We start from the raw sequence: 24,552 nt of genomic DNA on the forward strand, positions 1-24,552 counted from the left end.
ATATCACTGTAATTGTCTTTTCAAGAGCTATCGAATGCAGTTATAAAACGTATACGGTTCAATTCAAAAAAACTTACTTCAGTATCTCAGTTGATTCCAGCGCTAAAAACGTTAACAAAAAGACACGTGCCCTCGACACTAACATCTGCTGAAAAGTGCGTTTCGATATGTGCAACCGTTCACGAAACGAAAGGGGTGTTAAGTCTTACGCGACTCGCCTTCTATTATCTTATGTCCGTACGATTGTTCATTAGAGTATTGTGTAAAAATTTGAGTTACTCGGTCATAAACTTTGAAAGATTTCTGGTAATACCTTTCACCTTTATAAATTATTTCTTTATATATTATCCATATTTTTCTTTAAAAAAAGTGGTATATAAAAACAAGCGCATATTCTAATGCTTCGTGGTGCCAAAATTTCAAAGCAATCGGTGAAGAAAATTCGAAGATACACGATTTTGAACGAACGTTTAAAATTTTATTTATATTGCTCACTGAAATTTTAACACTAAGAAGAAGAGCAGAGCAATAAAACCGGATAGTTTTGTCATTGCTATCCAAAAGCGGAGTGAGTGAAGAAAACGCGCTTCTCTGTTGGTGAATCATACCCCACTAAAATTTTTGTGTCTGTCGTGGAACCTATAATTTACTTAATATGTACGGTACTGTAACCGTGTTGTTTTAATTGTAATTTAGATACAACTCACCCGATCCCCAGCGGCCACTGTCGCTTCACACACGAAAGTTCTTACAAAATGTTTTACGATGGCGCCATTCCGCTGAGCATTTGTATGCGTAAAGTCGGGTTCACACACGCAACTACTGAGGCCCCACAGCTTGTGGATTCCAGAAATGGCATCGGGAACTACCATTTACACACGAAGCCACAAATTCTACATTGTTTCACACCTATCAATATGGCGTCAGTTGAAATCAAATGGCCGGGTGTGAATTAGATGGCGCAGGTTATGGCAATAGCACTGTGACAAAATTAAATACAATACCAAATATTTGATCCGAAAAAATTTCGCACAGGGGTAAATCAGGGGCCACGAACATATTTATGAAAGAAATAATACTCGAAGACGAAAATGCCATCTGCAGTGGCAAACTAACCAATAACTGGTATGTAAATATCATCAAGCCATTCTTCGAAGATTTTAGGATCTTATTGTGTTCGTCGAGATAGGCATCACACTTGGGACCTATTTTCTGCATACAATCCACAATTTATACAATGCATGGTCTTTCAAATCACACCCGCCAGATTAGCCGAGAGCGCTAATGCGCTGCTTCCTTGACTCTGGTAGGCGCGCCGGCCCCGGATCGAATCCGCCCGCCGGATTAACGACGAGGGCCGGTGTGCCGGCCAGCCTGAATGCGGTTTTTAGGCGGTTTTCCACATCCCTCTTGGTGAATACCGGGCTGGTCCCCACGTCCCGCCTCAGTTTCACGATTCACAGACAGTTGAAACACATCCACACTTTTCCATGATTTCCGCTAGACGCAGACAGATGGGGTACACTCTGATTCCGTCCTGGGGGGTACGGGGTGGCGGTAGGAAGGGCATCCGGCCACCCCTTCAAATTAACATGCCAAATCCGATTTCACCACGTCAACCCCCCGCACAATGCGGGACAGAGGCGCAAGCGATAGATAGATAGATATAATAGAATGGTCTTTCAAATCACGAAGTTATTCACCTAACAGTTTTGTTTACGTATATTAAGTTTGTGCGCGTTGCTGCTGAAAACCAGACATCAGTTGTTGTTCTTTAGTTCCATAAGCTACGAAACTGTACCCCTGTTGACCGCTGTTTACAATTTTTTCAGTAATAAAATGAAAGCACACTGAAGTCTAATGGAGCACAACAGCAATTAGTCCACGATAAATCCGACAGAAACTGAACTTTTTGTTGCTTAACAATAGTTGCGTCTCTTAAGTACTCACACTAAAAACTGGGATTTCACACATGCAACTGAAGTATGCTACTAGCTGTGGCGACGCTTGTTGCTTGTGTGAACCCGGCTTAAACGAAGGTAAAGAGCGATGGGGACCCCTCGGCAGATCTCTAGCGGAGTGTGCTGCTCAGACAGTGCATCAGCGGGTCTCAGCCGGCGTGCGCGCCTGTCAGCGAGCTGATTTACACTGTTTATTGTTCTTGGCACCGCGTGCATAAATTACTGTCTCTCTCTCCCTGACAATGGGACTTTCAAGAAACAGTCCGTGCCTCGGCGGGAGGGGGGGGGGGTGGTGTTGCGAGTGTCAACACTGTGGCGCCCTTATCACGCCAAGCCAGCGCCACAGTCCTTAGTTGAATTTACGGTCACAACAACCATAGCGAATTACTAAAAACACTTGGACGTGAATTGTCTCTCGTGTGTATCCATGTTTTCCAGTAGTACGCACATCATTGACAAAACTTTGGGACATACGAGGGTCACTCCAAAAGAAATGCACACTATTTTTGTAAAAAATACAGTTTTCATTCTGCATGTGTAAAAGTTCTACAGTGTAGATACATCCTTCCCGCTTGTTTTCAAACTTAGTTCAACCTGTTCCCGTGAGTGGCGCCGTCACAGCATGTCTTCAAGACGGCTGCTACACTTGGCGTTCGTTAGAAGCAACCTGCCGTCATAGAATTCCTGTGCTGTGAAAACGAGACGGTGGGAAATATCCACAAGGGGTTGAAAAAGGTGTATGGAGATGCTGCTGTCGATCGCAGTACAGTTAGTCAGTGGGCAAGCAGGTTGCGTGATGAAAGCGGGCACGGCAATATTGAGGATTGTCCTCGCAGCGGCAGGCCTCGTACTGCACACACTACAGACAATGTGCAGAGAGTTGACGAATTGGTGACTGCTGACAGACGCATCACAGTGAACGAATTGTCACGCTACGTCGGGATACGGGAGGGAAGTGTTTGCAGAATACTGTAAGTGTTGGCGTTAAAAAAGGTTTGTGCCAGGTGGGTTCCCAGGATGCTAACAGTGGCTCACAAAGAAACATTTGGAACAGTACGAGAATGGTGGAGATAAATTTCTTGGAACAATAATAACAGGTGATGAAACATGGCTCCATCATTTTTCACCAGAGACGAAGAGGCAATCAATGGGATGGCATCATGCAGATTCACTCAAGAAAAAACAAATTCAAAACCACACCTTGTGCTGCAAACGTTATGGCTACGGTGTTTTTCGATTCCGAATGACTCTTGGTTGTGGACATCGTGCCAAGTGGAACCACCATAAATTCTGATGCATATGTGACGACACTGAAGAAACTTCAAGTTCGACTGAGTCGTGTTCCACCACATCGGCAAATGCAGGATGACGTGCTGTTGCACGACAATGCACGTTCACATGTCAGTCAAAAAACCATGGAAGCGATCACAAAACTCGGATGGACAACACTGAAACACCCGCCTTACAGTCCTGACCTGGCTCCATGTGACTTTCATCTCTTTGGGAAACTGAAAGACTCTCTTCGTGGAACAAGGTCTGAAGATGATCACTCCCTTGTGCACGCTGCCAAACAGTGGCTCCAACAGGTTTTACCGTGCGAGTATACAGGCGCTGGTTCCAAGATGGCGTAAGGCAGTTAAGAGGGGTGGAAATTATGTGGAGAAATGAAAATATTGTTCCTGAAGGATGTATCTACACACTGTAACAACTTTCAAACATATAGAATAAATTTCTTTTGGAGTGACACTCGTATCTGTGTGTCTGTCATACACGGAAACTGCAACAACCTGGAACACGTTTCGTGAAACCATACGTGTGGATTCCATAACCTGAGTCTTCCAGATTGGTTGCAATGAAATTAAGATATTATAATTAGTAACCTATGTGAAAGTACAATACAAAAAAATAGAGAATCCTTAATTATGAGCTGCTTATACTTTTCAATCTTCCTTCGCAATTTTTTCTTGATAATGAAATAGAATTACTACCTAAGTAACATTATCTGGCAATAGTTCCTTAAATTCTTTAGTTTTTTGTCATTGTTTTATTGATACTAAACGGAAAATTGCAGCTTTAAAATTCCTTTTGTTACGGACGTGGAACTCTGTGTGCGTCTTACTTCCCTTTCATGTGTTCGTTCTGTTTGCTTCTGATACCTGTAAATTATGCGCCTTTATATCCTTATTGGTAATAGTAATAGTAATGATAATGATGATAATGATGATGATAATGATGATGATAATGATGGTGATAATGATGGTGATAATGATGGTGATAATGATGGTGATAATGATGGTGATAATGATGGTGATAATGATGGTGATAATGATGGTGATAATGATGGTGATAATGATGGTGATAATGATGGTGATAATGATGGTGATAATGATGGTGATAATGATGGTGATAATGATGGTGATAATGATGGTGATGGTGATGGTGATGGTGATGGTGATGATAAGAGGAAAATACAGTAATGGACTCAAACATCCCAGAGCAAACAAACAAAGAACAACACGCATCAATTAAACAATCAGAGGAAAACGAAATCTTAAGACAGCCACCAGCACAAGCACAAATAGAACATGAAGTGACACTCATGTTAGATATAGAAGAAAAATTTCAGTTGACATATATAGAATACAAAGACACAAATACAGACATTAGACCATTCGTGCATAGACCACCAAATAGCCCACAAGTCGAAGCAACAATAAAAACTATCAACACAATCATACACAACAAAATAAATGAATACACAACTATGGAAGAGTTACAACTACTGGTTTATGTAGGAGCACTAACTACACTAAATATACACACTAGGCAGAGATCAGAACCAACCAACACACAGAAGAAACCCACAAAACCAGCATGGCAACACAGGCTACAGATCAGAATAGAAAAACTGAGAAAAGACATCGGACAGCTAACACAATTTATAAGAAATGAAATATCAGGCAAAAAACGAAAAAGGTTAGGTAAATTCTCACAAGAAGAAGCAATAGAGCAATTAGATGAAAAGAAGCAGAAATTACAAGCATTGTCCAAATGACTTAGAAGATACAAAAAAAGTGAAAATAGAAGGTAACAAAACCAAACATTCAACACAAACCAAAAAAAATTTTACCAAACAATAGATAACACACACATTAAAATAGACAATCCACCAAACATAACAGACATGGAACACTTCTGGAGCAACATATGGTCAAACCCGGTACAACATAACAGGCATGCACGGTGGATACAAGCAGAAACACTCATACAAGATGATACCACAAATGCCTGAAGTGATAATTTTGCAACATGAAGTCACCCGAGCAATTAATTCTACGCACAATTGGAAAGCCCCTGGAAATGATAAAATAGCAAATTTCTGGCTAAAGAAGTTCACCTCAACACATTCACATCAAACTAAATTATTTAACAGTTACATTGCAGACCCATACATATTCCCTGATACACTTACACATGGAATAACTTATCTGAAACCTAAAGATCAAGCAGACACAGCAAACCCAGTTAAATATCGCCCCATAACATGCCTACCAATAATCTACAAAATATTAACTTCAGTCATTACACAGAAATTAATGACACATACAACACAGAACAAAATTATAAATGAAGAACATAAAGGCTGCTGCAAAGGAGCACGAGGATGTAAAGAGCAACTGATAATAGATGCAGAGGTGACATACCAAGCTAAAACTAAACAAAGGTCGCTACACTACGCATACATTGATTACCAAAAAGCTTTTGATAGTGTACCCCACTCGTCGTTACTACAGATATTGGAAATATACAAAGTAGATCCTAAATTGATACAGTTTCTAAACATAGTAATGAAAAACAGGAAAACCACGCTTAATATCCAAACAAATTCAGATAATATCACATCACAGCCAATACAGATTAAGTGTGGAATATACCAAGGAGACTCATTAAGTCCTTTCTGGCTCTGTCTTGCTCTGAACCCACTATCCAACATGCTAAATAATACAAATTATGGATATAATATTACTGGAACATACCCACACAAAATCACACATTAGCTTTACATGGATGATCTAAAACTACTGGCAGCAACCAATCAACAACTCAACCAATTACTAAAGATAACAGAAGTATTCAGCAATGATATAAATATGGCTTTTGGAACAGACAAATGTAAGAAAAATAGCATAGTCAAGGGAAAACACACTAAACAAAAAGATTACATATTGAATAACCACAGTGACTGCATAGAAGCGATGGAAAAAACAGATGCCTATAAATACCTAGGATACAGACAAAAAATAGGAATAGATAATACAAATATTAAAGAAGAACTAAAAGAAAAATATAGACAAAGACTAACAAAAATACTGAAAACAGAATTGACAGCAAGAAACAAGACAAAAGCTATAAATACTTATGCTATACCAATATTGACCTACTCATTTGGAGTAGTGAAATGGAGTAACACAGACCAAGAAGCACTAAATACACTTACACGTTCACAATGCCACAAATATAGAATACATCACATACATTCAGCAAGAGAAAGATTCACATTAAGCAGAAAGGAAGGAGGAAGGGTATTTATCGACATAAAAAACCTACATTATGGACAGGTAGACAATTTAAGAAAATTCTTTATAGAACGAGCAGAAACTAGCAAAATACACAAGGCAATCACTCATATAAACACATCGGCTACACCACTGCAATTTCATAACCACTTCTACAACCCTTTAGATCACATAACATCAACAGATACGAAGAAAGTAAATTGGAAAAAGAAAACACTTCATGGCAAGCACCCGTATCATCTAACACAGCCACACATCGATCAAGATGCATCCAACACATGGCTAAGAAAAGGCAATATATACAGTGAGACAAAGGATTCATGATTGCAATACAGGATCAAACAATAAACACCAGGTATTACAGCAAGCATATTATTAAAGATCCCAATACCACAACAGATAAATGCAGACTTTGTAAACAACAAATAGAAACAGTAGATCACATCACAAGCGGATGTACAATACTAGCAAATACAGAATACCCCAGAAGACATGACAATGTCGCAAAAATAATACATCAACAGCTTGCCTTACAACATAAACTTTTGAAACAACAAGTTGCTACATACAAGTATGCACCACAAAATGTACTGGAGAATGATGAATACAAATTATACTGGAACAGAATCATTATAACAGATAAAATAACGCCACATAACAAACCTGACATCATCCTCACCAATAAAAAGAAGAAATTAACACAACTAATCGAAATATCCATACCCAATACAACAAATATACAAAAGAAAACAGGAGAAAAGATTGAAAAATACATCGAACTGGCTGAGGAAGTCAAAGACATGTGGCATCAGGATAAAGTTGACATCATACCAATTATACTATCAACTACAGGAGTCAGACCACACAATATCCACCAGTACATCAATGCAATACAGCTACATCCAAACATATATATACACAACTACAGAAATCCGTAATTATTGATACATGTTCAATTACCCGAAAGTTCCTAAATGCAATATAACACATACCGTACGGTTAATAGGAAGTGACGCTTGATCAAGGTCCGCGTCACTTTCCATTCTTAACCAGACTTAACGTCTGAGAAAGTAAAGAAATAATAATAATAATAATAATAATAATAATAATAATAATAATAATAATAATAATAATAATAATAATTTGTATGCGATTATACATAATGTATAAATGGAATAGGTACATGGATGATCTTCCTATCACCAGGAGATTGTCTTCCAGTTACGTGGCATTTCAATATCTTTACCTAAACTGCACAGACTAAATTAGAGATTCTTGTCTCAAGAAAGCCCCATATCTTCTTGTACATGTGAGATGGCACTTTTTCCTTGTGACTTCGGTACTCGCCGTCGATCAGAGATGAACTATAGCCTCCCTTCGTGAACTTGTGTTGAGGGGAGAAATTACGGTCGTGAATCATGTTTCTTCTCTGGATGTTCTTGTCTTATGTTGATCAAGTGAACGGAATCTGGTAACTAGATCGGTAGTTACTTAAGTGATTGTGGAAAACATTCTAATATCTTACACAGACCGGACAGTGAAAACTCAAACTCAGCAAACGCATTCGATCCAAACGTATCTCGTTCCGCTGTTACACTCTGACAGCGCTCTGTCACCAGTTACTCCTCTCCTGAGTCCACTATTGTGTTGCAGAGTAGACGCAGTACACAAGAACATTAGCAAGGATTGCGATGACATACCGTATTTACAGTAAGATAAGCGCGAGAGCTGAGTTTCTCAGTCTGACGCAAGTGTTCTTTAGGTGCCACACGACGTAGTGCAGATTGAAAGAGAATGAGCATTAATGCTGTTTTGTGCTAGAGCCTTACTGCTTCCGCAAACAAACAGTGGCACGTGACTAAGCTTGGACTGCTCCCGAGTCTTTTCGTTAGATGGGAGCTTTGTTAACGTTACCTGTCGACCTGCTCACTTCCCTCCTTTTGTTTTCACCATTGACAACACGACTGCACTTTTACGTTTTTTAGCCTTTTACCTTTTATTGTTATGACTCTTGTGACATGTAAATCCGTCCGAATGGCCATTTTTAAAGCAAGGGACTGATGACCTTGCTGTTTGGTCCCTTCAACCCCAATCAACCAACCAATCAGTTACCTGTCTCGCGTTAAACTAGATGAAAATTCCTAAACATGATTTTATAAAAGCGCCATCCACTAAATAATTAAGACAACTTAAACTGCTTATTTAGTGCGTCACTGTCAAATGGTACAGGCTTCACGCCCGACGGAAAGTCGACACGACGTCAGTTGGCTTAGCCCAGTATCGAACGGTGAATGTGAAGTTCTGTGACACCGTCCGTGATACAAAAAGTTGAGGTATACAGCCGGAATTAAGGAACTAACAATATCAATGTTAGTTAATGGCCAGTCCAAACTTCGTAACGGATGTTCTTGATCAGTTATGTATGATGAGTTGCTAAGAACTGAAACAATATTTAAAAACGTTGGCGTTTATTTGCTAACGAAAGTAATTATAGATATACAAACACAGCAATCGATGTTTATAGGGGAATACAAAGCGCCTGTTTACCTTATCCATTGTTTCTTTCCCTGCGTAGCAAAAAATGGTTCAAATGGCTCTGAGCACTATGCGACTTAACTTCTGAGGTCACCAGTCGCCTAGAACTTAGAACTAATTAAACCTAACTAACCTAAGGACATCACAAACATCCATGCCCGAGGCAAGATTCGAAACTGCGACCGTAGCGGTCTCTCGGCTCCAGACTGTAGCGCCTAGAGCCGCAAGGCCGCTCCGGCCGGCCCTGCGTTGCAAATGTTATAAACAATTGTACTTTCCTCCTTCAGCAGAGGTTACTTTTTCACTTAATAAAAGGTTATTTAAAGAAAATAAGAATGTTCTTACTTATACACAGTGTAGGTGTCAGCACTGTTCAGTTGTAAATAAGTTATATTTCGCTTTCAGATATCTGGACTTTCTTGTGGAAGTGCACGCTGTGTAAAATAAAATCCAAGGAGTCATGGAGCATTAGCGATGTTACACGAAAACAAAGCAAAACAAAATAATGGCTTAGAAGACGCAGAAGCACGAAATCCACTATTAGACCAAGAGTGAACACAGCGAAAAACGCCAACTTTCAGTGGTACGAGACCACGACATAGTTCCCCACTTCCGTCAACGTCACAACGTTCTCCCCGAGAACGGTGGTAAAGTCACAAACTCATATCAACAGGCGCGACACACACTGCTGTGAAAATTGTTACCATCTGACAGATGGAACGACATTAGCGCCCCTAGCTCTAGAAAGCAGCTGTAACATTACCGCCTGTTTTCAGTTGTTTCTCTAATTAATTACAGAAATATTTACCATATTTTTTTGCGCCCCAAGCGTTTGTAAATTATTGAGTGACACGAGTGATCGTGAAATACATCTAAAAACAGCCGAAACCTCCTGACTCATTGCGATAAGCTGCAACTTATTCGTGAAGAAATACTTTCGAATATGTTTAGAATTGCAGCTTAAACCACTGAAATCAACAGAATAGAATCACATTTTTCATCCTTGAAAAGCATGTACTTCTGTTGTTTTCTGTTCCTATTGTGGTAGGCGCTTCCATCGATACGCAACAGTTTTGTGTGGAGTCTTAATGATTCGCACTTCCTTACATTTCTCTCGACTTTGCAGTACACGAATATTTTTTTTAATTACTTTTATTTCAAAATCAAATGAGTTGAGGATTATTGCCGTTTTCGACACTGACTTATCAAAGATACTGGAATTGGTTCTTCTATGTGGGATCAGTTTGCTTGCTTTTGATGGTTTATCATGTCTGTGTAGTTTTCCCTGCAGCTACATTTATGGTAGCTTCTTCGGTATTTTTAATAATGCTGGTTCTGCATTCCATCCAAGTTTCCTACGTTGCACATTCACTGATTTGTTTGGAAATATAATAAACAGCATGTGAAGGCATTGCTAATTGCGCATATAAAATTTTTTCGTGATTTTCTTTAGATTTCTATTCTTTTTCTTCGTATGGGGATTTCTAATTGTGATTATGTAACATTCTACTGTGGTTTTTAAATGTAAAGATGTAATTGTGCTTATTTCGTTTACCAATGGATAAATATGTTTCTTGCTTTGTACCTGTGGTAAAGTTTGTAAAGTTCTCTTTTGGAATATTAACTGTGAAAAATGCAGTCAATAACATTTATAAAGGTTTATGTAATTTACGATAACGATATAACATCTATAGACAGGGGACAGCGATAGTGATATCGAGAGTTGGAAGGTTGTTGTGTAGTAGAGGGGATGGTGGATGGTGTGTCTGTGAAGCATGCGCGGGAAAAATAGTACTGCGTTTTATGAAAAGCATACATAATTGTATGGACAGTGATACCGAACTATCAGATTGTTAATTCTCTTTACCACTGCTGTATGTAATGCCATCGCCAGCGAACTTCAAGAGCAAATTAACCGGACTGTGAAAGTGCCGCTAACATTACTTTGTTGTGCCCGACACGAACAGTGCTTTCATGCGAATGAACTTGGCTGGTATTGGTTTTGGGTGGTGGAACTGTTGTCTATCACATTCTATCAAGCCGTGAAAGTGAAGACTTTAATTAACTGTGCAATATAAATGGCTTTCAGTGACGTTGTCGAAGTTTGAAATGGGAGAACAGAGTGGACATTGTTTACGGTGTGCTTCACACACAAGAACAATTCTATGAACTGTGTATTTGTGGCCAAGACTACATGAATGTGACGAACCGTGTAATTATGGACGATAGCGTCACGGACAGGCCATAAAGTGTAAAAACGAGCGATGTCTACGTCATGTACTTTGAAAGAGAGGACATGTCAACAACGTTCGTATACTGGCGTCTTGTGGTTTGTTAATCACCACGGGGTTAATGATACAGCTGTGCCGGAACTTTATTTGCGTTTCGCCGGAGAAGATTAACTAGCGGAACTGCCTGTATCCTGCTCTCATCATCGTAACCCGCCGACATCGTGCTGCCCAACGCAACGCTTCGTATGCAACAAAAAGTTAAGGGACTTCGCTGAACGCTATCCCCTGACCTAGAAACTTTCTTTCTCTATTAAAAGTATAAGAATTACAGACTGTTTAATTAAATTCTTTGTATAGTTTGTTTGCTTTCTGCTAACGAAAATAAAATTACAATCAGTGAATTAAAAGTTGCCTGGTAGTCATTGTTGAAACACCAGTAAATATAAACTTCTTCCTCTCATTAGGCCTAATTCTCCTTGCATGTCAAAATTATTGTAGTTATTTTATGTAGTTTTATGTATTGTTATGAGACTGGATGTATGACAGTGACTAATAAGAGTATTTTGTCGCGAAATATGGCTTCGCGCAAAAATTACGGCGACCGCCATAATTGCTTGTGTTCTGACCAATAACGTAAAAGCTGCTGTTACCGTATTGGTGCAATTCCTGACGTGAGCGGGAATTATAAATATCCGCTGTCAAATCACGTAGGGACTGTTTACCCAGTAATAAAAGTTTTTGATATTGTATTGCTACGAGTCGTAGTATTAAGAGACACTGGTTATACTCAAAAGTGGGAAGATGTATGGTGAAAGCCCCCAGTGTTCATGCCATTGTTAACAGTATTGTGTGTGATTCGCGAAATTTTGTCACTTTCTAATTCCTTTCAGATATTGTCTTAGATGTCTTTGAAGTTTCAGAGAGTATACACACAATTTTGTCGGTTCAGGTTAATTTCAGAGCAGTTTTTCGTGAATATTAGAGTTTCAGTTCATAAACAAAGTGGGATCGTGACCATTTGAGAATTATAACAAAGAGTGTGGTTTTCCAACTAGAATTTTGGATGACTTCACAGTTCAGATTTTGATAATTCACTTCACTATGTCGAGTAGGTACATACTACTTCTTTCTGCAATAGGTCAGGTGCTTAGTTGTTTCCAGACATTTTTTTTATTCTTAAGAGAAAGCGACATTCTTCATTAAATATCTGTAGCTTACAAGTTCTGTTCTGTAATGTACCGTTTAATACCTCCCAGGGTCCTTAGGAAATTAAAGAAAGACAAATGTGGTGTCACCTTTTGGTTATTGTCGAATTACGGCACTACAAACGCTCCTCATCGTAAAAACTGACACAAATCATTATAAATAATACTATTGGCACGCATCCGATATCGTGTTCGGAAGTATAGCTTACTGGCCGCTTCAAGCACTGCTGTCACAAAGTATAACATAAACTAGTAGGAGTGTCGTGACTGTATGTGTTAAGACTGGTGAAATCCCGTTCCATTCCGTTGTGTGCCGTTGGCGGCCTGTGTGAATGCCGAGATTTGAAATGTAGTGTGGAATGTTTTGATTTTCCGTTCCGTCAAGCGTGGCACGACAGTATGTTGTCCATGCTGTTCTGGTATATCTCGATACTCGACTGTTGGCTTGGTCAGCATGTTCTCGAGCTCTCGATCACTGACATCTAGTCATGCGTCACCGAAAGACTGGCATGACACTATTCACCTACCACTACAGCTGATGAACTCTGGCACTGAGTATAAGCAACATGGAATGACATAACCGTATCTATCATCCAAGATCAGTTCGAATCGATGCCAAGCTGCATTAGAAGCATTTTCCTGCTGGATGTGGAAGCTCATTTTGCACCCAGTGTATCTCAAAATCGTAAATTTGGACAACTATATTGTACACACGCAGTAAGTTAAGTTTCGCTGTTTGCTTTCGTTCGTGTTATAGCAACTTTAATGGCCAGCAGTGTAGAACAGACATCATGTTAAAGAGTGGATGGAGTTGGTTGGCGGACGTATTGCCAAGTGAACCTGACGGGATGTTATGGGTTGGACAATTGCCTCCAGGGCGTGACGCTGCACATCTCAGCATCCAAGATCAAGTTCCTGGAAGTGGCGGAGGAGCTGGAGCTGCGGAAGCGCGACTCGGCGGGCCTGATGCGCGAGTTCCTGGTGAGCCAGCTGGAGGACTTCCTGGTGGACGGCATGCACGTCGACGACCTGCTCACCACGGCCGACCGGCAGGCCATCGTGCGCCACGAACTCGAGAACATCCGCGCCCTGCCCGGCGACTCCTGTGTGCCCGGCTACCCGCAGCATCGCCTCTACGAGGGGCAGTCCATAGGTTAGTACATCACATCCATATTCCGGAAACCACTGTCAAGGGCGTGGCGATTCCTTGTCTGTTGGCCAACATCCTGGTGCTTGCCACGTGAGTGACGGCCGTGTGCTCTGCGTTCAGTCCAGGTGTGCCTGCACTGGGGGATCCTGGAGAGGCTATACCCACTGCACGACCACGAGGAGCTGGACAGGCTGGGCAAGCAGTGGTACCGCTCCATCTTCCAACAACAGCCGTTTGGTGAGTGCTCGCCACCTACCTAATGTTCAGATCCTTTGAAAAGGCAGTATACTTCAAGCAGAAGCGTTCAGTTGCATTTGAAAATAAATTCATTCTCTCTCACTTTCTCACGGGTTTCTCCTGTCCTAAGTCCGATGGGATCCTCTGTTTTTCATGATTCAGCAAATTTATTTATATTTTAACTTGCGTTAACTGACGACTCTAGTGATAGGAACGGTATTCAGTCCAAGGGATAGAAGTCACATGCTCCTTTTGTCTGTGGATAGTACAAACTTAAGAGGGTGAGTCAAATGAAAACCTTCAATTCGTAATACCAAATCGAAATTTCGCGCCGTTATCCTGTATGTTGGTAAGCCTGCTACAAACAGCGTGGAGAATGGCCTGTAGGTGGCAGCATAGTGCAGATGCACACATACCGTCGCAGTATCAGTATAAAGATGGCCGCCCCTCTTGCGACTTGCACCAGGGAAGAACAGCGTTCTGTTGCTCGGTTTTTGCGTAGTGAAGGTGTGAAACCTATTGAAATTCATCGAAGAATGAAGGTTCAGTACGGTGATGCATGTTTGTCACAGCAGCAAGTCTGCGAATGGAGTAGGAAGTTCGCAAATGGTGTGACTTCAGTGGAAGGTGCTCCTCGTCCAGGTCAGGCACAACGAGTTGTTACTCCACAGAACATTGCAGCAGTTGAAGCCATAGTGAAGGAAAACGGCCGAGTGACACTGAATGACATTGCAGCATGTTTACAGATTAGTCATGGGTCAGCACACTACACTGTGCATGATGTGCTCCAGTTTCACAAAGTGTCTGCAAGATGGGTGCCACGGGAGCTGACTCCTGAAATGAGAGAACGACTTGTTCATGCTTGTGAAGAACTACTTCGGCGCTTTGAACGAGAAGGTGATGGCTTCCTTGCAAGAGTCGTTACTGGGGACGAAACCTGGGTTCACTTACACGAACCGGAAACGAAGAGAGCGAGCAAGGAATGGCGTCATTCCTAATCAAAAAGTGATTTTCACATGTTTGGGCCACTCAAAGCCGCAATGGGGGAAAGAAGTTTCGTTCTGATGAAGAGGTACGCCACGCGGTGCATGAGTGGTTGCGCGGACTGCCAAAATAATTTTTTTCTGAAGGAATTTATGCACGTTGTAAGCGCTGGAGGACTTGCGTTGAGCGTGGGGGAGATTATGTTGAAAAGTGATACAGCTTTGTACCACTTCTGCACAATAAATATTATTTAAAAAATATTTAAGGTTTTCATTTGACTCACCCTCGTAGTTCTGTGTGTAATCGTATTCTAACCGTTTGCAGTCGCGTTTGCTGAGGAGGAGATTGAGAGCCAGCCAAGCATTTACCTGAACGAACGTGTAAATCTGCATAAAGGCCACACTCGTGGTGACTAGCATACCAGAACAACAGTGGGTTTTGTGACACGTTCATTTATTAAGCACGAATGCATGGCAGAGGTGGTAGCAGACACTATGAGAAAGCCGATGCGAACCACGGTGTGATTTACTGTTCAGATTCCGAGAGTGTGGGTTCCCAGAAGTGTCAGTCAGTATACAACTTCCTCCTGCGTATATCTCTCAGAAGGGCTCCCAAGGTACAATTATCGATATTAGAGGCTTAGCAACAGTCATCACCGCGCACCATTCGGGGCAGGAACAGGAAATGGGGAAAGTGATAGCGGTAGAGAAAGTATCCTCCGCCACACTCCATAAGGGGATTGCGGGGAATATATGTATCAGTGTCGTCCAGCAATGTTTACCCTGTTTCTATTTAAAAAAAATAGTTACGTGAAAATCTTTACTGGCAGCAGATCAACATTGTTACATTCCGACATAATACCACTAGCGTAATCATCATATGAGGGATCAAGTTTTATGTTCCTATATGGAAGTCTACCGCCGGGGAATTAAACGAGCGTGTGATAGTCGTCTTCAGCTCTTCGACATTATGAAAATGCTGACTGGAAGATACGAATTTCAAAGCGTAAGGAAAGTTGGATATTACTGGGAGGAAGATCAGGACTGTACATTCGAAGTGCTTCAGAACAGCCGTATGCCCCGAGCCATACATGGGCTGGCATTGTCATAGACCAGCACAATACCTGCATTGAGATTTTGACGCCTCTTCTTTTCAAAGGTCCTATGTAATTTCTGTAGTGTTTCGCAGTAACAGCCGGCGTTCACTGTTTCACCCCTGGACAGGAGGCCAATGAGCAAAATTCTTTTCGTGTCCCAAAGCTGTGCACATCACTTTCTTAGCCGATAGTATCTGTATGAGTTTGGTCCTATGTGTATATACGCTGCGACGCCAGTGCATCGACTGAGGCTTGGTTACCGTGAAGAACCCTCCATTCATCGCCTTTGACAATACAGCCGAAGAACTCGTTGCAGTCATAATGTTACTGCTGTAGAAGTGTCGATATTGCTTCTAAGCTATTCAGTTTGAGTTCGGTTGTCAGATTTTTCGGCACCCATCTGGCATACACTTTCTTCGACAGCAGGCGCTCAGTGATATTTCATGCAACATAGTTCGTAATATCTGATGAGATCCATAATGCGGTGCTGCACCACAGTTTCACGAAGTCTTTATCGATGACGGGTGGTCGTTCTTGGCCTACTTCAATATGGACACTTGGACGGCCTTGGGAAAATGCTCTACACCAGCGACGCACCTTATGTTTGCTCATGACTTTCGGGCCGTGCACCTGACGCAGCTGACGAACTTCGGTCGGTGCTACGTTTGTAAGGTGGCTATAATTTCGCACCTTACAAGCACCCATCCACATACTTTGCCGTGATCTACAAACACAATTAGATATCATCTGATAGGTTGTACATCGTATATGTGAATATATAAAGGAGACTGACATTCTCACATACGCCTTGTGAATAACCGTCAACGCTTATTGCATGAAAGGTGACGGAGTATCTTTATTATAAAAACGGCGTAATGATTGATTACCTACGCTAGTAGAGGTTGGAACGCTGGTGGAGATGAAACGGCAGGCAGAACTCAAGCTCTGGCTGGAAGGCCCGCACAGGTGTGTTGGTCCTGCTTAAACACAGGAAGTAGCTAGACGGACGTCGTGGCACCTGAACTCTGGAGCACAATAGCGACGGCCAGCCGCTATTATAGCACGACTGGAAGGATAACCGGATAATATTTCCGAACTTTGCAAACCTTGGACGCAGGTGAGAGGAACAAAGAAGCGGCACCTCAGAAACCACGTGGGCTGGGTTAATTCCAAGGATTTTTACTCCGAAGCGTACCATTGTAAGAGTGTAGGTTTTTCCTCGCAAACTTTCTGCGCTGGACGACAAAAGACTAAAATATGGTTGGTCGGCGTTCGGAAGAATCTGTAGATAGGGAGACTTTTCCGTGGTTTCGGGAATATGATTCGTTTTCGGGATTACGATGGTGGGGAGCTGAGCCTTGCTAGGAAGCCAGCGGTAGAGAGACGTGGTCTTCCGTTTTGAGCACCTGTGTGTTGCGGTTGCTCGATATCAGCTTTGTTGCTAGGGACGGACTTGCTGTCGTTGCTATTAGGAGAGTTTATAGTTAGAACGGTTAGGCATTGTACTGTTGCGAAGCTATACGATTCTGGACTTCACCTCCGGGTTGGAAGTCGTCGTTGAGCACGCAGCGTTCAGTAATTGAGAGCACGTCCTCTGCCTATACTTACGCTGAGACGTTACCTGAACTCTGTCCTTGTTGCTGAGAGTTCGCGTTTCTCGTCTGTAGAACACAGAGAGGAGACGACAGTATTAGAGTATATTAGTCAGAGGACCGCCTTCTGCCGTCCTAGTGTTTGAAAGAGTTTATTTGTGGCTGGAGTTTCTCCATCTACAGAGATGTTCTTCCATCGTCGCAGACGAGGACGAGAACCATCACTTCGACGCACCGGACGCAGTACATACGGTGATATCGCAAATTGCTTCGGCTTATTAGGGCTATAGAAGATAAAACAGTGAGATCACGTTAGTTTATTTCCACTGAGGTTCCACACCACCGTAGATCATCTTTGAAAGTAGTGTCTCGTAGTGTTTGGTATGTAGATGTCAATGATATCGCGTTATTGATATTAGACCGTACAGTCATAATAAACGACAGAGTTGAGCAATTGATTAGTAATTTTACTTACAAGGGAACCTCCCCATCGCACCCCCCTCAGATTTAGTTATAAATTGACACAGTGGATAGGCCTTGAAAAACTGAACACAGATCAATCGAGAAAACAGGGAGAAGTTGTGTGGAACTATGAAAAAATAAGCAAATTATACAAACTGTGAGTAGTCCAAGTGTAAGATATGCAACATCAAGGACTGTGTAAGCTGATGAGCGCCGTGGTCCCGTGGTTAGAGTGAGTAACTGCGGAACGAGAGGTCCTTGGTTCGATTCCTCCCTCGAGTAAAAATTTTACTTACTTTATTTTCGCAAAGTTACGATCTGACCGTTCATTCATTGACGTCTCTGTTCACTGTAATAAGTTTAGTGTCTGTGTTTTGCGACCGCACCGCAAAACCGTGCGATTAGTAGACGAAAGGACGTGCCTCTCCAATAGGAACCGAAAACATTTGATCGCAAATTCATAGGTCAACCGTTTCCTCCACAGGAAAACAGGTCCGAAATATTCTATAAGACACTGGTGACGGCATGTGCTTCACATTACAGGAAAATGTTGTCGACCCACCTAACTTGCACACTTGGCGAATGGGTAAAAAGTTTCTTCTACCTTGCCCGATTTAGGTTTTCTTGTGGATGTGATAATCACTCCCAAAAAAGTGATGAAAACATAAGTTTGTCACATAAACGGCAACAAATGAATGCAAGTTTCACAGTCGCACAGTTTTCCCTGTGCTCTGTCAAAACATATGTTTTTAACGTTTTCAAGTTTTTCCGTGTGTAGACCGTCAAATCCTGCATGTGTCCAAGCAAATCTGAACATGTCCTGGAATTTTGGAGAGCGAAGTTGATCATGTCTGAGTGCATTAACTTTGATAATTGTCTGAAAATAAAAAATTAAAACTTTTCACTCGAGGGAGGATTGAACCAGGGACCTTCCGTTCCGTAGCTGCTCGCGATAACCACGGGACCACGGTGCTCATCAGTGTACACGTACCTTGATGTGGCTTATCTTGGACACGGACTACTCAGTTTGTATATTTTGCTTATTTTTTTCATAGTTCCATACAACTTCTTCCTGTTTTCTCGATTGATCTGTGTTCAGTTTTTCATGGCCTATCCCTGTGCCAACTTATAACTAAATCTGAGGGGGGTGCGATGGGGAGGTTCCCTTGTTAGTAAATGTAAACTTTGTAATCTAATTTTTTTAATCTACAATAACTATATAAGCAGGAACAACGTTTATCATTTAGTAGGATTAGTTCCCTTTATTATTCTTTTATGTTTAGATTGTAATTTATAGAATTAAGAGATCCTAAGATCTGCTTCAGGGGGTAGTAAGACAGCGTCAAATCATCATTTTAGCGTTTATTATTTTCCGTTGCGTGCATTCATTTTACACCAGCCTGGAGTAGCATCTTGGACATTTTATGCATTATGAAACTTTATCACAGAACGAATATCGCAGTCGACGGGAGAAGGAGTAAGAGCCGCCAATTTCTGCCCCCTGTTGCAGCGCTACTGGGAACGCTAGAAACTTGTCCGGCCGCCACACGATCATTACGTCACAGCTATGCCGCGCAGGCGCTATATTTCCGGCTAAACACATTTACTTTAAAAAATCGGAAAACTTCAGTTCTGAACAATTCTCGTAGATGTTGCGCCTTCTGTGGTGTCACCGCCAGACACCACACTTGCTAGGTGGTAACTTAAATCGGCCGCGGTCCTGTAGTACATGTCGGACCCGCGTGTCGCCACTGTGTAATCGCAATCCTAGCGCCACCACATGGCAGGTCACAAGACACGGACATGACCTCGCCCCAGTTGTACGGACGACATAGCTTGCGACCAGACGTACGAAGCTTTCCTCTCAATTGCCGAGAGACAGATCGAATAGCCTTCAGCTTAGTCCCTAGCTACTACCTAGCAAGGCGCCATTTGTATCAGTGCTTATAGCTTCCTAATATTCAAGAGAGATGTATTCCAACAAGAGAATAAAAGTTAAGTAACCTATATCTACGTACTTTTCTTCTTATTCATTAATAAGTCTCATGTTCCAGAACTTCAAGCCCGTCTGCGTTAGTTTAGCGTGCACCTAGCTACCTCATTGTGTCTAGACTGTAGGAGCTAGACACAACACCTTCCATAAGCGCAGTGTTTGTTCATGCTAATGAGCGGTGAGGCAGAGACGTTGTTCGCCTCTGTCGCAAATCGTGAGGACGCATCCAGCGGCAGCGACGCGCTCCAGCTTCTCCGTGTCACTGCCACTACCCAGACAACTGTCCTGGCAGTCTACCAGATTCCGCCGGTAATATTAGCGGCACTATATCCCGCCGAAAGCTGGCACCGAGAGAGCGTAGCGTGTAGCCGAGTAGCTTCTGCAGTCCAGCGTGTCTGACGCGTCCAATTACCCAGAATTTGCTGGCGTCCGGCCGCGTCACATCCTAAGTTCTCTTCGATATTTCGGCTGACAGACTCGTTGCCATCTTCAAGTAGTTCGTGATGGCTACTGACGTACTCAGGTCGGCGCCCTGTACACGTTGCCCGCTACCCTCTCACTCAGATCCTGTGCAGCCGCCGCGGTAGGTTGTAGGGGTGGCGACTGCCAGTCTCCCCGCTATCGCCGCCGGGTGCGTCATTGTACTGTACGGGACTCGCAGTGCCCGCCACCGCCTGCGTGGACAGTTACACGAGCGGTGTGACAGATGAGGTAACGGCCAATGTAAGTAGGACGCAGAACCGAGCCGAGCAGAACAGCGGTCATGAGAAGCCACCTGAAGATGGCAACGAGTAAGTTTGCCGAAATATCATGGGCATCTTAGCAAGTTACCCAGGTGGATACCTGAGAATTTTACAAGTCAGATATACGCCGAGAGGGCATTTCTTCGTTGTGCTTCGCAAAAGTACTGGAAAATGTCTGCCTTCAAGACGAGTCGAAATTGGTGTTAGAGGTTGTCCTCCAGTTGATGATCGTTGGTGCGGAGAGGGTACGGTCGCCTCTTCCCCGAGACTAATCATCAACTCAAGTCTGCTTTTTTCGTCGCTGTATTATTTACATAGAATGTGCATTGAAACACAGAACATGCTATGAAACGCGAAAGATTTTCTGTTTGGTAGCTTCGTGTGGTGTGCGTACTGTAAGACCCCCGGTACACACACCATCAGATTATTTGACTTGTCGCTCTAACGAAGTAGGCGAGTGTCAGCAATATGTCTCGTGGTCTTATCGTGGCGTGTTTATCTTCTGCCGTTAGGTCAGACGATAGAAATGCCACTTGCACGCTTAGAGTAGCAGATTGACGGTGACGAACTGTAAACAGAACTTGATTAACTTTCACACACATTTATTAAAATAATAAAAAGCATATATATTATGTAACTTGATTCTGGATGCTGTTTACAATTAATAATCTGAAGTTCCTTTGGTCTTGGTACGTTAATCTTGTTCTCACATATCTCTGATACTTGACAAAGTGTCTATTCGTTTATCTTCATGGCTATGTACAGGAATATGATAATCTTATTAGGCGCAGACTGAAACTTGGCTACAGACTAATGCAGACTGACTAATCGGAGGTCTGTACACTCGTTATAATACCTCGCGCGTTCAGGTATCACTGCGCGAGTGTGATCCGCGAGGAGAAATGGTTCTACGTTAGCAGCAATCTCATTGCTGCGTTACATATTAATACGCGGATCGGCGGAAGCAGAATTTGTTCCGTCTCTATGGCAGCGCCATCTCGTAGTGCGGAGACGGACGAGCGCTGCGCCTGCGCTGTTGTGCTTAGCGGGGCGCGCTCTAGTGGGAAAGTTGTGTACGCGCTGACTACGCGGAACTATGTACACAACACTTTGCAACTGTGAATCGCTCCTATGCATATTCTTGTAATCCGTAACAACACTCGGCTTTCACACGATGCCATTCTTCGTGTATACTTCTTGTAATATTTTGTCATGGGACGTGCTGACCATTACAACGTCTCTCACGTACTATTTCATCAACATCTGCTTGTTTCTGTAACCAGATACGCATTCACGCTGCTTCAATGTGTAGTACTACACAGGAGGAAGAAAAATTCACACATTCGGTTTTCGCAGTATGATTCCTCACATACCAGCAATACAAAAATGTCTGTCACAACATTTCGTCCTGCGAATATTTCCGACAGTAAATGAACGTTAAAGACTGGCAATCTGGCAACACTGTAATGACATGTACAGTTACTACCTCTGTCAACAGACTGTAGTAGTACTGTGAAGTGGATAGCGTTTTGGTTAGCATGCAGGAGGTCAAGGATTCGACTCTGGGGCGAGGCGTATTTGTTTTAATTTGCTAAATGTAATCCGCGTGATACGGTACCTGATGTCTTACTAGTCATACAGCGGTTACAGTGGGTCGTTTATATACTACAAACACAGAAATGGAAGTACAATCATCTTCACTGGTCAGCATTTAAAGAAGCCTTCTCCACGTCGTGGACGTGAATTGTTTCTCACCGTAGCATGTACTAAATTCCAAACCTCTTTCCTGTCTACCCTCCCCCAATAGACCCATCGATTAGTACCAATTATTATTCTTGCCACGTTCAGGTCCATTACATTTCGTTGTGGCGTTACGTCACCAGTGGGGCTAGAAACGTCTTTTGCAAATTATTTCCAAAAATGTACTATGTAAGTGTCGGATTAAGAAACGTTATATGCTACAGTATTATGTGGCAGAATGAAATTGGCAAATAAAAAAATAATCTTGACCCAGAATCGTAGCAGGCCGCGGTGGTCTAGCGGTTCTAGGCGCGCAGTCCGGAACCGCGCAGCTGCTACGGTCGCAGGTTCGAATCCTGCCTCGGGCATGGATGTGTGTGATGTCCTTAGGTTAGTTAGTCTATATATACATCTACATCCATACTCCGCAAGCCACTTGACGGTGTGTGGCGGAGGGTACCTTGAGTACCTCTATCGGTTCTCTCTTCTATTCCAGTCTCGTATTGTTCGTGGAAAGGAAGATTGTCGGTATGCCTCAGTGTGGGCTCTAATCTCTCTGATTTTATCCTCATGGTCTCTTCGCGAGATATACGTAGGAGGGACCAATATACTGCTTCACTCCTCGGTGAAGGTATGTTCTCGAAACTTCAACAAAAGCCTGTACCGAGCTACCGAGAGTCTCTCTTGCAGAGTCTTCCACTGGAGTTTATCTATCATCTCCGTAACGCTTTCGCGATTACTAAATGATCCTGTAACGAAGCGCGCTGCTCTCCGTTGAATATTCTCTCTCTCTCTTCTATCAACCCTATCTGGTACGGATCCCACACTGGTGAGCAGTATTCAAGCAGTGGGCGAACAAGTGTACTGTAACCTACTTGCTTTGTTTTCGGACTGCATTTCCTTAGAATTCTTCCAATGAATCTCAGTTCGGCATCTGCTTTACCGACGATCAACTTTATATGATCATTCCATTTTAATTTACTCCTAATGCCTATTCCCAGATCATGCATGGAGTTAACTGCTTCCAGTTGCTGACCTGCTATATTGTAGCTAAATGATACTGGATCTTTCTTTCTGTGTATTCGCAGCACATTACACTTGTTTACATTGAGATTGCCATTCCCGGTACCATGCGTCAATTCGTTGCAGATCCTCCTGCGTTTCACTACGATTTTCCGTTCTCAGTGAACTTCCGATGTTATCCACAAGATCACGTATATATATTGTGAATAGCAACGGTCCTACGACACTCCTCTGCGGCACACCTGAAATCGCTCTTACTTCGGAAGACTTCTCTCCATTGAGAATGACATGCTGCGTTCTGTTATCTAGGAACTCTTCAATCCAATCACACAATTGGTGTGATAGTCCATATTCTCTTACTTTGTTCATTAAACGACTGTGGGGAAATGTATCGCACGCCTTGCGGAAGTCAAGAAACACGGCATCTACCTGGGAACCCGTGTCTATAGGCCTCTGTTAAAGCGCGAAATGGGTTTCACACGATCGTCTTTTTCGAAACCCATGCTGATTCCTACAGAGTAGATTTCTAGTCTCCAGAAAAGTCATTATACCCGAACATAATACGTGTTCCAAAATTCTACAACTGATCGACGTTAGGGATATAGGTCTATAGTTCTGCACATCTGTTAGACGTCCGTTCTTGAAAACGGGGATGACCTGTGCCCTTTTCCAATCTTTCGGCACGCTATGCTCTTATAGAGACCTACCGTACATCGCTGCAAGAAGGGGGGCAAGTTTCTTCGCGTACTCTGTGTAAAATCGAACTGGTATCCCTTCAGGTCCAGCGGTCTTTCCTCTCTTGAGCGATTTTAATTGTTTTTCTATCCCTCTGTCATCTGTTTCCATATCATTCAATCTTGAAACTACAGCTCCGGCTGCTTTTGAAAGCTTTCTCTAAACGTGGAATAGAATTCCTTTGGGGTATTTGTACTTCAGTGAGAGCTCCTTTTGCTTCACTTACAAAACCATCCTCGTGTTTACAGCTTATAATGCGTCTATTTCGTGTGAAGACTGTCAGTGACT

The 24,552-nt window shown here is 42.4% G+C and overlaps 1 protein-coding gene across 2 annotated transcripts in view; it reads left to right on the forward strand.

The window, feature by feature from the left end:
• Positions 1-24,552, forward strand: part of LOC126235821 (anoctamin-10) — a 310,819-nt gene that overhangs the window by 141,267 nt on the left and 145,000 nt on the right. For both annotated transcript variants that reach the window (XM_049944670.1, XM_049944671.1), the window contains 2 exons: positions 13,386-13,662; positions 13,780-13,896. In XM_049944670.1, the coding sequence (XP_049800627.1) occupies positions 13,386-13,662; positions 13,780-13,896 (394 nt within the window). The remainder of the gene's footprint in view (positions 1-13,385; positions 13,663-13,779; positions 13,897-24,552) is intronic.

This window comes from Schistocerca nitens, chromosome 2 (genome assembly GCF_023898315.1).
Source record: "Schistocerca nitens isolate TAMUIC-IGC-003100 chromosome 2, iqSchNite1.1, whole genome shotgun sequence".
In the NCBI taxonomy this organism is placed as follows: Eukaryota; Metazoa; Arthropoda; class Insecta; order Orthoptera; family Acrididae; genus Schistocerca; species Schistocerca nitens.